The following is a 15,378-nucleotide window of genomic DNA, read 5'->3' as shown; positions in this document are numbered from 1 at the left end:
GAAGACTGCCACAATGGCCAGGAGTCGGCGGCAAAGTTGCCAGCAGCAAACAAAGCGGGAAAGGGACTTCAGTTCTGCGGCGGCTGGGCAAACTTTGCGACAAACAGCAACAAATGCTGGCAACCGCTGGCGCTTAACACTTTCAGCCATGCTGTGCCCCATGCCCCATGCCCCATGCCACATGCCCCGAGCACTTTTAATATATTTTTAATAACTCGTGGTGGGCCGGGTCGGCGGGGCAGCATCCATTTAATTAGAAAGTTGAGCTTTCGCCGCCTCAATGCGCCAGATGGATTCTCAATTTGGATTTTCCGTTTCGAACTTTCGGGAAGTCCTTGCAATGCATCTTTCCAATCAGTGCAACTCAAAGATGGGCGGTGCTGCAGTAAATAAACGTAAGTAACGAAGTTGGGGTAAAAGTACTTTGGCTTCGGAGATTTTTAATAGAAACAAATATTGATTGCATCGCAGGCTATTTATTTATCTATCAACTTCTCCAGTATGAACCTGTGCTCTTTCTGCGATTCCAGGGCACCGAAGTTGAAGTGCCTAGTACCAAAAATGCTGCTTGGCATTAAAAAAAGTAAAGCAGTGATATTTGTGAATTGAAAGAGTATTTTGATTCGGACCCGGTGGTCGGCGAGCTTCTCTGTTCGATGGCATTTCTGTGTTGTGGGCTGGAATTTGACCAGTTTCGTTTGTCCGCTCCCAACAAAAATAGTTGGCCAAAATAGCATTTGTCAGTGTCGTCTACGGTAGCCTTTCCCCTGCCATTTCCAGGATTTGTCTCTGACTTCGAGCTGAAGTGCATCGCATAGGTGCTGTGTTGGTTGCGAGTGGGAAATTTGTGTGCCTGGTCTGTGGGGAAAATTGCGGAAACTCTCTCTCTAAGTATTTTATCAATAATTCAAAGTTGCTTCGAAAAACTTGCGGCCACATTTGGGCGCATCCTGCGGGCAAATCCATAGAATTAGCTGCACTCGAACTGGAGCAGCGATTTTCCTGAGCTCAGCAATTTTGCGGCTTGATTAGCGCTCGGCTTGCAAACTTTCGCCGTCTCGGCATTTACACGGCTTGTTGTCTGTGAGTTTTCCTCCGTGTCGCGGCAATTTGTTCGCTGTCACTTTGCACGCGGCTGCGACATAAATTTCCCTTTTGCCGACCCAATTTTCGGAGGCGGCATCGGCTGCTGCACCAGCGACTCAAAACTTCGCAGTTGGCTTTTATTTACATGGGGCGATTGCCTGCACTGGTAGCTAACCAAAAATAAAAAATGAAAACAAAAATAGACCGTAAATAAAACCACAAGCAGCAGCAGCAGCGGCGGCAGCACACAGAAAATAATGGAAAAAGTTAGTTTTGCATAACGCGCAGATCCCGAGCACACTTGAAAGTCGGGCGATGCGGGTGCCTGGTGGTCAGGGAAGGGTTCAACTGGGCGGAGGGGCGTGTGTGAGCTGCAAGTTGGGCTAGAACAACAGCTGCTGTTGACACACTCGCTGCACGGTAAAAATCTGTTGAAACACCAAAAACAAGCTGCGCATATAAGGGCGAAATATGTGGTTTAAATGCCCCAAAAGTATGCAACATCTATGCTGCTTTGAAAATCACCAGCCTGCTAGCCAGTAGTTCGTTTCTCTCAGTGTGCCTGTAACCACACACAGTTGTATTTTGAAGCTGCCAAGGTTAGGGGAACTGCAGCCAGTGGAGCTCCCGGAGCAGGAGTTTGCATATTTACTGCAGCTGCCGACAAAGTTGCACTTTTACTGCCAGCCCCGCAACTTCGAATGAGCCAAAATCGAAAGTTCCATTGAACTTGCCACCTCCGCATGGCCCACCCAGCCGTACTTTGCTGGGCAAATCGGAATCAGTACCGGAATCGATACTGCAAATGCAGTGCTTAAATTCGAAATCATTCTTCTAATTGAGGCACACGAGCTGAAATCGGGAAACTGCGGTGGGCGCAGTGAAGGCATTTTCAATCAATCTGAACCCACACTAAAGCTGCGAATATTTTTGGAGCAAAAGCAGGGAGCTTACAGCTGGATTAAGGCTCGGGAATAATCAAAATTACTCCACTTCCTGGGCTGTGGGAATACCTATGTAATATGTATGCTATTTATAAAGTTTGTTTCGCTTGAAAGCAAATGAATTTCCTCAGGGCCAAAAACTGTGTGCTGGGCTCATTTGGTTGGCTAAAATCGTTTTGCACAGCACAAACATCTCTAGGTTTTCAATTTTTCAATTGCTGACCCTAATTGGCGCACTAATGGGCCAATGTGCCACAAACACGGACTTTCCTCACAAATGTATTTAAATCTCTCGCAATCTCCCAGTTGGCAGGCGGCATTTGCCACTTGTTTAATTATTTCCAAAGCGAATTACACAAAAAATAATTTATTTATGGGACTTTGCCGCCGAAAAGTTCCCTGGCAATTTCTAAGCAAAAACTTTGCACTTTACGCAGATTGCGGGGCGTCCAGCTAATTGAATTCCACACTCCACACTCCACAATAATTCCACTGCTCATTCACTTCACTTTATTCATTACCAGCAAACTAATTTGCATGTCGCCACTCACAAAATCGCACAAATCAGTGGATGGATTTGGAAGTTGGCCAGCTTTATGGGCTTACAGTTGAGTTCGGGGAATTCCAAGGCAGAAATAGATTATGTATCCTTCAGCAGGAATAAAGCCGCGAAATTGCGCTGCAAAAAAGCCACAAAACCATGTACATCCTTCACAGCCATTTTGTGCTTATCCATTTTAATTTGATTTTTCTTTTTGCGCCCGCTGCCGAATTAAAAATTAAACAAATACCGCTGAATGGGGCCAAGTGGCAAGGCTTTAGGAAAAGCCATGTCTGCAACTCGCTGCCTTTCTGCCTCACTTGGAGGGCAGGAAGCGCGGCTACACGAATTGCCACTTAAAAATTCAAAAGTTTGCGGCTGCCGCATATGGCAGCCAGTTGGTCCGACTTTGGATCCGCTCAGCTGGCATAAGCGGGCGAACGGAAGCGGATGGCTGGGCATCCCGAAACAATAACACAATCCAGCCCTATCCGCGCTTTTTTGCTAACCTTAACCCCGTTCGCAGCTGGGAGCTGGGGATCCACCAGCCGGCAGGCAGCAAATCTAATTTCAATTGCTGAGGCATTTGCATGGGAAATGCCATAAACTGGCACGCACTTGAAGCGTGATGGAAATACTGGCGGTGGAACGAATTTCAGGTGATGTGCAGCCTGAAATTTGAAAGGTTCAAAGGAAAGCAGTTCTGCGAAGTACTGCCTGCTAATCTGACACTCACGATAGCCAAAAGTTGAATAAGTTGGCTTCGAGAGCTCAGCAAGTGTAAATAGTTCGGCTTAAATCAACTAGAACTGCTTTTGGATCAGTTGAGTTGGGGTAATATCTTGATTTGTCAGTATTTCCAGCTTGTATGAGATGCAGCTTGGCAGGACCAAAAACATAAGCCCCAGAAGACGGAAAACATTAAGCCCCAGCCAAATTTCCACGCCGCATATACACCAGAGATGGAAAACTTGTGGTGATAGTCTCAATGCATATAATGCAGCAAGGAGAGCGAGCAAAAACATGAAAAGTCAGGGAAAGTTGCAAACAAGTGGAAGCCGCAAATTGACTTGGATCTGGGAGACAGTGCACGAAATGCACTCAATGCCGCAGAAAGTCAAAAGCTGCGACCGCAGAAATTTTCTGCCCGCCGCGCCCGCGCCCGCGCCTTCGTCCCATCCGCATCTTGGCATTTTCTTGGTTTTCCTGTGGGCTTTACTGGGTTTTCTACGGGTATTCCACTTGCCTGCTGTGTGTCACTTGAGTTGCTGCTTCTGCAGCAGTGCGGCTACGGAAATGTATCCCGATTTTCGCCCGGAGAGCAGCGACAATGCCACGCACACAGCGGCACACTCACCCACACACACACAGTACACACACACGCGCGGCGACACGAAAACAAAAACGGAAACGAGCGCACGAAAACTCCGTAGCTTTAAGAGCCCTACTTTTGAAAACTGACTGCCCGGCCGGATTGGAATAATGGCCCTGCGCCGCCCTAACTTTCAGCTATATATTCTCAATTCTAATCGAAGCGCAGTCTGAATCGGCGTCGAAAGGATTGCAGCCACATCGCGGCCGAGGCAGCACTTGCCACTTTAGCTGGCCAGGACTTGTTTCCGTTTCCGGTTTTAGCTGCTGACCGCACGACTCGGAGGCAAAACGAAGACTGAAATCAGCCAGTTGGCGCACTCGTTGTTATATACGCGAAGTGCTCCGACTCAATCCTCCGAGCGCCGAGTGGTGAGTTTGGCGCAGGACATCTCATCAGGACTTCGGCCTGCGTGCGATTGAGTTGTTGCCAGTCGCAGTTAATGGTTACTTTTCGTGTGCGGAGGCAGCACGAATGCAACAGTTTTCTGTTAGCCAGCCGGAGTTTGACTATTCGGCGACTGTGGGGGCAGATCATTGTCATAAGTGGGTCCAAATGGAGTTCCTGTTAACAGAGTGTATTCAAGAAAGTCACAACTACGTTCCTTGCAGGGCAGGAATTTAAAAGCTCCCACTGGTATCATTTTCGCAGATGTAGCCACTTTTTTATTGGAGTGCACTTTGTTAGGTTTGAGCTGTAAATTATTTTTAGAACAGTTTTTCTTTATTTGTTAAACTACCATTTGCCTCTGGCCAAATTGTCTTTATTGAAATGTAAAATTATCCACCCCTGTTAAATAGAGAGGGGTGCATTTTCTGTACAACCTACAATACAGTGCTATAAACATTATCCGTTCTGTAGCTTAACATTTAACTGTCAGTCGACAGTGCTCTTTATCCGGCAGTTTGTTATTACAGCACTTTGAGCAAATGTTGCAGCACGATTTTCAATTGAACATTTTAAAAGTATATTTAGTCTAAAAATGGTGTTAGTTCAGTTAGACAATAATCTGTCTGTCAATGGAATTACAACTTGGCATTCTGTTGATTAAAAGCAACTCTGCCAAATCAACAAGTTTTAACATCATGTTACTTGCCTATGTTCCATTTACAGTAAACGGTTAAAATAGTAGAACACAGAATGTACAGCGAGGGGATTATTATAACAGTTTAAACCATAACACCGCTGTAAGTTTTACAGAACTGGCTTAACAGCGCTGCTAAAAAACTAAATCTGTGAACACATCATCCATTAAATCAAAAGCATTATATTTAACTTACAAATCTATTATAAAAATGGGTTAATATTAATCAAAAAGTGTTCTTTGAAAAATAACTTTACTTTCTGTAATGCAAGTCCTAGTATGATAAAAGTTAGCAGATAAGTGACCCAAACAAATAAATCTAAGCACCTGGAAGTACTGGTCTCGAGGAGCCGGAAATGACCTATTGAAACTCTGTCCATTTCCACACGACTGCAAGAGGCGATTTAAAAACACAATCAAATATCGCAGAGCGTTTCGAAAACTATTTTAAACCGCATAAATATTGTATCGAAGACATAGTACGAGAGCGAATGAAAAACAACTGCGGGCGGTGGAAAAATGCAGGGGTAGCGCATAAATAACCATGGTGGTCATGGGTGGAGGGGCGAAAGGGGCGAAAGGGGTGGACGGGGTGAAGGGGTGTAGGGGTTGAGCACGTATAAAATACACGGGTCACCAGCGACGACGAGAAATAAATTGTATTTAGTTGTACAATTTATAGTCCCTATGCAGGGGGTGGATGGCGTGGAGGGGGCGGTGGTCACATACTTGCACACATGCATAATTCAATGGAAGATGCGGAGGGGCGTGGGAAAAGGGGGCGGGGTCGCTGTCTATCGAAGGCTGCAACGCCTGGGGCGACGTTGATTTTGCTGTAGCGCACTTCGGCGGCATGTCCTTTGTTTCACTTGGTTATTTTGTTATTTTCAAATTATTTATTGGCCAACGAGCGGCGGAGCTGCAGCTGCAGCATCAGGAGCTTCAGCGCCAGCTAGCAGTGTACACAGCGAGAAATCAGTGTGCACATGCGACTTATTTTCAGTAATTGCTTTGCTGTACTGCAATCTACTTCTAAGCTTAGCTTACAGTTTGATGCTACATTTTTGTTTCGCTGCAAAATGATTTACTTCTGAATTGAAGCTGTTGCCCAGGCAATCAGTGATTTTTTCCAGTGCTCTTCCAGCTGCCTTTGCCGACTGAGTCGGGGCTAATGTGTAATTCAATAGAGTAAGTAATGTGCATCAATTTTCAGCTCAATAACGCATGGAATACAAATGCGAAACATGTGCAAATATGCGCGCTTCCACACAGACAGCGACACAGCAAACATCCGCAGAAATAAATATCTAAAAGCGACCAGGGAGGGGCTCCTGCAAGGACGAGTGCGAGTTCGACACTGGTGACGCGTTTCCGTTTCCGTCTTGCGGTTCGCTGCTGTTTGCTCTTTGCTCGCCACTCCACTTTCGCCTGCGATTATTTGCTTTTGGGTATTGTCTTTGCCCTTCGACGAGAAATTGCAATGGTTTTTCGGCAATTGTTTTTCTTTTTAAATGTGTGCAGCCAGCGATCGTGCGCGAACTTCGCCCTGAGTAATGTGAGACATTCAATTGTGCGGAAAATTGAACTCTGCGGCAAATGCCTGAATTTATGAGCAGTGCGTTGTGGACCTGGGCAGAGGTCCTGTTGCCGCAGGGAAGGGAGTCCATCATTTGCATAACTGGGCACTATTTGTCCACCAAACACGAGCCAGAGACACACAACTGCTGGCCACTTTGCGCAAAGACAAACAGCCCAAGCAGGACGTTCCGGATGCCAAGATGCCAGCTGGCAGTCAAGTGCATTGTGGCGGGCAAGTAAACAAACAAGGCAACGGGAAACGGCAGACAGGACCTGCTCACAGGACACGCAAGTACTCAGCCCAATGGGATTAGCAGGGTGGCAATAGCGACCCACAAGCTACCCTTTCTACGCTGCCCGGACAACATTTAATATCTCAAAAATAGTCCATCAACAAAGAGGAATCTCTGTTAGATTGAATTTACAATATACTCAGCACACCTTATTGTCGCATAGAGTGATAATGCTGTACTTTATAAGCTACCTACACACATGTACCAATAAACTACATGCAACTATTGCAATAAACTACATTTTAAGCAGATTTAAGCCACACATGGTGCTTATAAAAGCGGCCAAGTCTTCTGCCAATTCGCGTAAATTTGCCGCAATATATCTGGCGGGACTCCTGGCCCCGTTCGCTGCCCTGCCATCTGATAATTAAAAATGTTGCCGGCAATTTCCCATACAAGTTAGACACCGAGTGCATACGGGGATTGCCCAGATAGTCCTGCAAGATTTATACCGGCTAATAGCGGCCGTAGCTCCCCTACCTCCGTTCTCCGGGGAACCGGAAACGACCACGGGAATCGAGAATTTCAATTTGCTCAAGAAATTGCGGCCGCAAAGTGAGTGCCCGGGTGCAGTGAAGCCCATGAAGTCCACACGTGTGTCTGTCCGTCCGTCCGTCCGTCTGGATTGCCTGTCAGGAGCAAAGGGTCGAAGTCGAACGATTGCCCTATGGACTTGGCAGCTTATGCGAATCCGACTTCGGTCTGGCCGCAACTTACACCACGGCTGCAGCTCATAAATTTTCCCAAGTGGAAAATTGCTCAATTTATAACTGTGGCGAGGTGTTGATTGCACTTCGTTGGGCGCCACTTCTGTCCACCGCAGCATCGCGCTGCCATGTGCCACCTGATTGGACGGGTTCATCCGCCGGCATGGCAGATGTCGCCCACTTATTAATTTGTTTATGGGACTCTAATCACACACGATGCAGAAAAACCGAAAAACCGCAGATCAACTCAGCTCGCAACTTAAGATTCAGTTCATGAACTCCCTTTTCCTCCCCTTTTCCTCCCCTTTCCCTCAGTCAACAACAAATGTTCGAAAAATTTGTTAACATCAAAAAGTACATTAAAGGCTCAAGGAATGCGCTTTCGTGCGGAAATTGCTTACGTGCGTGGCATTAACAAATGACATCCCGCGCCTTGCGTATAAGACTCGTCCCTCGTCCTAATTCCTGCTTGGTTCTCGTCCTTGGGGTGCAAGGAGGAGTCCCACCCACTTGGAGGCTGTGGAACTTGTCGCTTTGTGGCTGCGAGCTCAGCCATTGGCCATCGGTGGTGGATTTGGGGCACAAAGCCTCACTGCGCATGCCACAAACTCATGGCGGGCTCAACAAGTGTGTTGGGTTTGCCCCAAAGCCCGCGAAATTCAGCGCATCTGTGGAGACTCTTGTTCTGGTGGCCACATCCTCATCCTCATGCCCATCCTCATCCTCATCCTCCGCCTGCCCCTTCCAGTTGACAACGCGAATGGCTCACGTAGCGGCAGTCGAAGCTGAAGCCACTTCACTACAAAATAATTAAAAATTGAACACACAGAACTGCGGAGCAGACAAACAAACGGCTAGCAAATGACACTCGCCACGGAGTGGCACGAATGCAATGCGATCTGGCGGCAAGCGACGCGCCACACTTAGGAAAATTAAATGGAAAATTAAATTATTAGGAAAAGCATGGAGACATTTGGGGATCTTCCAGCAGAAAGCTCCTCAAATTGCCCATCTATTCCCTATGCACATGGACTGCGACATACAGGTGCAGCATATGAAATACAAAAGCTATTACAATGAAATTCCAATTGCTAAGTTGCACTTCATTTTTGCGAGTGCATACTGTCAGCGGGCAACATCTCGTTGTTTTTTTTGGTGCTGGAACTGTCGCTGCCGTTGTCATTGCTGCTCATTTTACACAAACCAACAAGGGCCAAAGGCTACCCAACACGACACGGCAATCTCCGCAGCAGGAGCTCCTTGGTCGCTCGCCCTTCGTCCTGGCGCCCTGCTCCCCGCTGGAGGTCCTGTTTGGCGCTCATCTTGCCTGCAGCTGCTTAAATAATTTTCGCGATGGGGAGCGAGTCCGTGTTCGTCAGCTGCCGGATATAAAATGTCAATAAGGTCCAATAACGCAATTGACAAGCTGAAACAGCCTCGCCAGCAGCCCAACTGTGGCAACAATAAGCTGGGAACGGCTCCCAAGGACGAGGAGCAAGGGTTAATGCAGCTGGCCACCGAACCGTGCACTAACTTCCAGCATCGACATCTCGTGTTGCCCGCGGTATCAGAGAGGAATCCCCGCCAAGTAATTTCAAGCTCAAAGGAGCTCCAAATTGATTACGGCTCAGTGGATGGGAGGCAGTTCATCAAGCACTGAGCGAAATTGCTCGCTCGAACGAAAGCGCCTTATAAAATCATAAATTTATTTAACTATTACCCCAGTGCACAGGTTACTTTAAACATGCAGTGTATAACTTTTTGTAATTTAAGTTTAAACCCGCGCCTCCTTTTGTTCCCTCCCTGCGTTGTTACTGCCGGACGAGGAACCGGATCCTTGGGCCATTTCGCGCATCTCCTCCGAGGAACGGCCGATCACAACCCGGCGGCTCGACTTGGGAGTGCGATCCAGAGACTTCTCCAGGGATCTTCGCGGCGTAGTCCTCACACTGGACATGGGAGTGCCGGCCACAATGGGTTTCCTGTTGTTCCACACGCAGAGCACGAAGCGGATCTCCTTCTTGAAGGCGTCCTTAAAAGTGAGCTGCAAAATAAACTCGAAGAGTTTCAATCAAAGTTTCCCAGCATCGATGAACTGGCAGAGAGGCTCACCCTTTCCTCCAAGGCCACTTGCTGCACGTAGAGCAGAAACTCCGTGATGCCGATGAGAAAGGCAATCAGGATGCCGGCGTAGAGCGTGTAGAAAATGCCGCGCAGCTGCTCGAAGGTCATGTCGGGAGTGGCGTCGGGATCGGGTTCCTCGAAGCAGCTGGTATTGGGGTTCTTCCACCACTTCTGCTTGAGGTCGTACAGCTCACCCCGCTCACTCAGCTTCAGGATGGCCACGCTCAGGTTGGATCGGTACTCAGCGCCGAAGGGCACGGCGATGGCGTAGTGCTTCTCCCCAAACTTCTCTCCCACGGAGCGCAGGTCGCAGTTCTGCTCGCGATGGTACTCCAAGGTGGTGGTCTCCATGAGGAACATGTAGTCCCCTCGGTTCTTGCGCACGCGGTCGACCCCTTCCAGGTTGTCCTTTGTGTAGGCGGATGGGTCGTCGTTGTTCATGAGGTTGAAGGCCAGGCGGTAGACGGTCTCGTTGGAGTCGGCCAGCAGATTGTACGTACTGCCGCCGTAGATGGTGCCGAACTTGACCTTCTTCTGAGCACTCAGATCCTTGAGGTTGGTTATGCTGCCCTCCATTTTGGAGCTGGTCAGAAAGGCGGCAAGGTTGGCCGTGTAGGAGTTGGCTATGATGATGGCGAAAATCCACCAGGTGGCCTCAAACATTCGCACCTGTGGACTTCTCGGCAGGATGTCGCATCCTGCTGTCATGATGGAGGCCACAGTCAACCAGCCCGTGTTGTGGATGTGCCACTGGTTCTCGAGTACCTCGGGATCCCGGTTGCACGGATGCGGGTTCTCCCAGTCCATTTTGGAGATCCTTGCGACAATGGTCTTGAGCACGGTCATCACGAACACCGATATGAGAATCCAGATCCAGACTTCGCCTCCAAAGGGCTCCAGGTATGCGTCGAGGGTTTTCTCCACATGCGGACTCTTGTATGCGAGGATGCTGACACCCAGCTGCATGAAGGGCACCGTGAAGTCCACGGCGGTTTTGCGCGCCTGGGTGATGGTCAGGTCGCAGATTCCCATGTGAGCATCCTAGTGGAAAGCAGTTGATATTGCATCCGCATACCTGGATCATTGCCACTTACATTGTTGATTATTTCGCCAATGATGCCGTTCCACTGCTTGGTTTCCTTGTCCAGTTTGCCGTACTGCTGATCAGCCACTGGGACGAATTCGTACTCAAATCCCACGTACCTGGCAATGGCGTCGATGAGGTCCACGGCATAGCCCTGATAGAGGGCATTGCCCGTGAGATTCAGCTCCAGCGCAGTCTCGTTGTAGGAGAAGTATGGTGGGCCAATTCGGGTGGCCACCCGGTAAACCATCTTCTTCTGCGTCTTCACGTCCACATTGAGCTGCGTTATCTGACCCCGAGGGTCCCAGATGGCTCTGCCAATGCCATCCAAGGCGTCGTACACCTCGATGTTGAACGTGATCCGCTGTCCATCGTCGTCGAACTGCAGGATGCTGGTCCGGAAGCTCGTGCTGTTCACGCCGGAAGTCTGCAACACACACCTCGCAGATTAACGGCACGCTCTCCCGGATTATGCAGGTCCAAGTTCTTACCCCTTTCATGAGGCGTGCCAGATAGCGCCCCATGGCCCAGGTGCGACCTCCGGATGCGGCAAAGTCGCAGGTCACTCGCGGCACCGCCATCCTGTCCGGGTAGAAGAAGCTGGCGTTGCGCCAGGACTGCGCAAAAAGCTGCAGTGCATCATGTATCAGGTCGTGGAGGAGCGTGCGGGGCGGCTCACTGCTTTCGTAAACGATGCCGTCCCTTTGGGTGACATATCCGTAGGGCAGGGAGTACTGCGAAATCGCAGCGAGTTAATGTGCCTGCAAGACATGGAGCTAGGTGACTGATTCACTTACCGCCGGCGGATCGGGACTGACCAAAAGTCGCGCAGCAGTTATATTCACGGCAAAGGTTTCGTTGTCCGCCGCGAGCTCCTCCAGGTGATCGGTGTAGGTCTCCAGGTTCGTCAGGAATATGTGCTATGATTAAAAGCCAGTTAAAGCCAGCTCACACAAGTGGGGTGCACGGATAACTCACATTGTACTGCCCGGTCAGCCCGAACTCGGTGGAGGAGTTCAGGAGCTCCACCAGCATGCTGGGCTCGCAGTCCAAGACCACGCGCCGCTCGCCCCGGATGCTCTTCCACATGACGCGGTAGTCGTCGTCCCTCTGGAACTTTCGCACCCGCACCACGTCGTTGTGGACCTCTCGCAGCTGCAGCAGATCCTGCAACCGAGCTGCTGCCTTGGCTGTGGCATACGCCATGTAGTACCGATTGCGCTGGACACAAAGCATACGCACCATCATCCGCATCGTAGACAATGGTGAACTTGCGCCACCCGAAGTTCTGCACGATGTCCGCGTAGGCCTTGGACAAAATAGCCTGGGCCGGATACAGGTTGAGGGTCAGCTGGTGGTTGGGCTTCTCGGCCTGGACTCCTTCGTCCGCTATGTCGAACTCGATGTGCGGAATGCCGGTGCTGTTGCACACCAGGGCCACAATGTCTGCAGGAAAAAGGGGGAAACGGGGGAAACTGCTCATTAAACAGATGGCGTGGAAAACGCAGGAAAACGCAGGAAAACGCTCTGTTGGCAAACAAATCTCGCAGATGCTGCCCAAGTTTTCCGGCGGCTTTCTTGTGCCCCATTTTTCCTCCGTTCTATTTTGCTTGCGTGTTCTACACAAGCTTTCCCGCACTCCCTTACCGCTCGCCGCCTTTGAACTTGGTCCGAAAATAGCCGCGACACCATTATCTATGAGATCGCAGGCTGAAAGCGAAAATTCGATGGAATCATTTGGATTGAGTTTGGAAATTGCTGAGAGGCGGACTCACCCTGTTCCTGCAGGGTAACACTGCCATCCTCGGGCTTCAGGCGCTTTATGAGCGGATAGAAGCGGGCCGTCTGCTCGTCCTCGGGTCCATTGATGGCGCTGACCACCGCCATGAACTCCCTCTCCAGCTCCAGCTCATCGTCGTAGAAGAAGGCGCCTGCGGGTTGCGCAAAGAGATGTTAGGTAGCTGCTCCTCCCCACGGCCAACCGGCTAAGCACAGCTCACCAATGTTGACTTGTTGCCCCCGGCTGCGGCACACGAAGAATGCGCTCCACATGCAGCAGAGCACCAGCATGCGCTGCCACATGGCTGCCTCCCTGGAATTCCCACCGAACATCTGTGGCTATTTCCGAATAGTAAGCGGCTTGCCTTCATGCGAGCACACGGGCTGGCGATTCCATGGCAACTGGGAAAGCTTTCTGGCCATTGGAGATCGAATGTGACAAGTGGAGATCGGCGACCAGCTGGCTGGGAAAGCTCTTTCAGCTGATACTGCGTAAAGCTATATACTCGCATACTCGTAGTGCGTTTCAAGAGTCCGAAATTTGGCAATTTGGTGCTAGCAGGTATGGTTTCAAATGGCAGCTGGTACAAAGACCACTCCTTATTGGGTCCCCGGGGAGCGGAGACCATTAGAGCCGGACACGGTTCAATCAGCCGCAGTCTTTCACCCACGAGCGGAGCTCCTGGCTGCAGGTGCTCCGTTGAAAGGCGATGAGGTGTCAATTTTTCACCCAGCCAGCTCCTTGTGGGGCATTTGCATAAAGGGGCATACGGCATTCGGCATTCAGCATTCAGCCGAGCGTGCTTTTAATGGCTGGGAACGACATACATACAACAATACAGCCGCTGGTGTCATTTTAGCCTCTGCCCCGAGTGTTTGCTCAAAGGATTTGCGGATGCGGAACACGTTTCGTGTTTTAGCCCGGCCACCTTTAGTCGAAATTTGAATAATTCCCACCCGCATGCGGAGGAGCTGCGTCCCGGCCAGCCGTTAATATTCATTTGCGGAGTAGGCAAAAAGCCAAATATTCAATATGCCTCGAGTCAGGTTGCTGATGATGATAAATGCCCCCGCCCAGCTGGGCGGGGCGACTATTCCGAATTGAATACGCAGCCCGCTTGCGCCATTAGCGTGGAATTTCCTGATCCTTCCTCTCCTTTTCGATTAAACTTTGCCCGGAATCCGCTGGCCGTAATCAAGCCAAAGCCAAGAAGTAAGCAAACAAAAAAGTGGCCAGCGCCAAGCACTTGCACAACATTTTCTATTACACGAAATATTTATGGTCGAAACGGGGCCACCTATGGCAGAATGGAAAGGAATGCCCTCCAGCTGGCCAAGCCGAAATGCGCACTCTGGTCCACAGCAAAGCTCACCGAACGAGAACGGAAAACACAGCACAACAAATCCAAATCCTGGCCACAACAGCAGAGGAATCTGCAAAACTTTTGCTAGGTAGGAGCTAGTAGGTAGTCGGTAGTCGGTAGGGGGACTTGGGCGGGGCATGACGCTGCTCCCTGGCTGGTGCAAAAAAGTTTTAATACTTGCCATAATGTTGCCGAAAGGATTATCCAAAAGAATGACTTTTAATGGAGACAGGAAGTAAGCGCATAACAGACAGAAGTATTAACTGTTTCCTTCCGCCTGCTGGGGAGTTGGGACTCCTCCCGCTCCCGCTCCCGCTCCTGCTCCTGGAGGATTTCCCGGGCAGGACGGCGAACCTGCGCACACATATTTACAAAACTGTCAGCTCCTAAGCGCTCCACTCCGGAATCCTCGGGTGCGTGTCCGCATGTGTGTTCGTTTGGCTGGGCTTGTGGCACGTAAGCTGTGCGGAAATATTGCCACATCCTTGTAGCGGCAGACTCCAGTCGGTCTCGGAGCAGAAGTCTGTGCCGCAGTCTGAGGATAATGGCTCACCGCGATTACCTCCGCATTTCAGAGGGTATTACTGCTGCCTGCAGAAGTTCGCCATCATCCAAAAGCTGTTCTATATACCATATACTACACAGCTCTTTGTAAATGCTTGGCTTTAGGCATTCAAATTTAAACATAATGTATACAGTAACAACACAGGGTATCTTCTGCGGCGATTTGGCTCCTTTTTTGTTTTCCCTGCAACTGCCGGCTTTCGAAGAGTGCTTTTCTTAGCCGGGATTTGCGATGTGGGATTTCAGAGCCGCGGTTGCCTTGGTCAATGATTGCCACTCGGCGCTCCGAGGTACTCGAGGTGGCAGCTTTAACCGTTCCGCCGCGAGTGTTCCAATATACTCTACTCGGTCTCATTTAGCATTTTAATGAGTTCGCCTGAAATATGAGAAGCCATGCTGAAAAACTGGGGCCAGAAAAAAGGAGCGGCGATGACAACAGCGGGCGCCATAATTTTGCATCCTTCGCCTCGCTGTTGCCTCTCCTTTCCCTGGAACTCCCCGTGCCTTCCTTGGCATGTGCCCCAAGTCGACTTCATCGTCGTGTCCTGGCTGCAGGATATTGCTTTAATTGAAATTTATGCTAAATAGATTGACACTAATGAGAGATGGCTCCCGCTCCCGCCAGCTGCTGGCCAGGTAATTCCCGGCAAGACTATCTGCATAATTAAATTGCCTCGCAGCGCCTCCTCCTCCTCCTCCGCCTCGCCGGCTAATGCCAACCGAATTATTATTATTATTATTTCAGCATTTCTATACGAGCCGATCCCGATCCCGATCCTGATCCCCATTTGCATACCAGCCAACTGCCAGCTGACAAATGGCTCAAGTTGTGGCTCTTCCGCTGCCGCTGAGTGCTCC

The 15,378-nt window shown here is 49.9% G+C and overlaps 1 protein-coding gene across 1 annotated transcript; it reads right to left on the bottom strand.

The window, feature by feature from the left end:
• Nucleotides 1–9,225: 9,225 nt before the first annotated feature.
• LOC6542837 (glutamate receptor ionotropic, kainate 3) lies at nt 9,226–13,000 on the bottom strand. Its single transcript, XM_001968198.3, has 10 exons — nt 12,814–13,000; nt 12,589–12,744; nt 12,461–12,523; nt 12,056–12,259; nt 11,792–12,003; nt 11,611–11,733; nt 11,305–11,547; nt 10,824–11,240; nt 9,718–10,770; nt 9,226–9,649 (listed from the first exon to the last, which is right to left on the bottom strand). Exons 1-10 carry the CDS (start codon nt 12,923–12,925, stop codon nt 9,380–9,382), a joined length of 2,853 nt encoding a protein of 950 aa, XP_001968234.3. The 5' UTR covers nt 12,926–13,000; the 3' UTR covers nt 9,226–9,379.
• Nucleotides 13,001–15,378: the final 2,378 nt, after the last annotated feature.

Source organism: Drosophila erecta, unplaced genomic scaffold (assembly GCF_003286155.1).
Source record: "Drosophila erecta strain 14021-0224.00,06,07 unplaced genomic scaffold, DereRS2 tig00000055-arrow-pilon, whole genome shotgun sequence".
Taxonomy (NCBI): Eukaryota; Metazoa; Arthropoda; class Insecta; order Diptera; family Drosophilidae; genus Drosophila; species Drosophila erecta.
Note: the sequence above shows the minus strand (reverse complement) of the source record. Positions and strands in the feature narration are given on the sequence as shown.

Excerpts from the sequence above, each read along its gene's own strand:
- LOC6542837 (XM_001968198.3), bottom strand. The coding sequence starts at position 12,925 with ATGTTCGGTGGGAATTCCAGGGAGGCAGCCATGTGGCAGCGCATGCTG. Across the intron at positions 12,004-12,055 it reads TGTCTACGATGCGGATGATG|CCAAGGCAGCAGCTCGGTTG; the intron begins GTGCGTATGCTT and ends CGTATGCCACAG. Across the intron at positions 9,650-9,717 it reads AAGTGGCCTTGGAGGAAAGG|CTCACTTTTAAGGACGCCTT; the intron begins GTGAGCCTCTCT and ends TTTATTTTGCAG.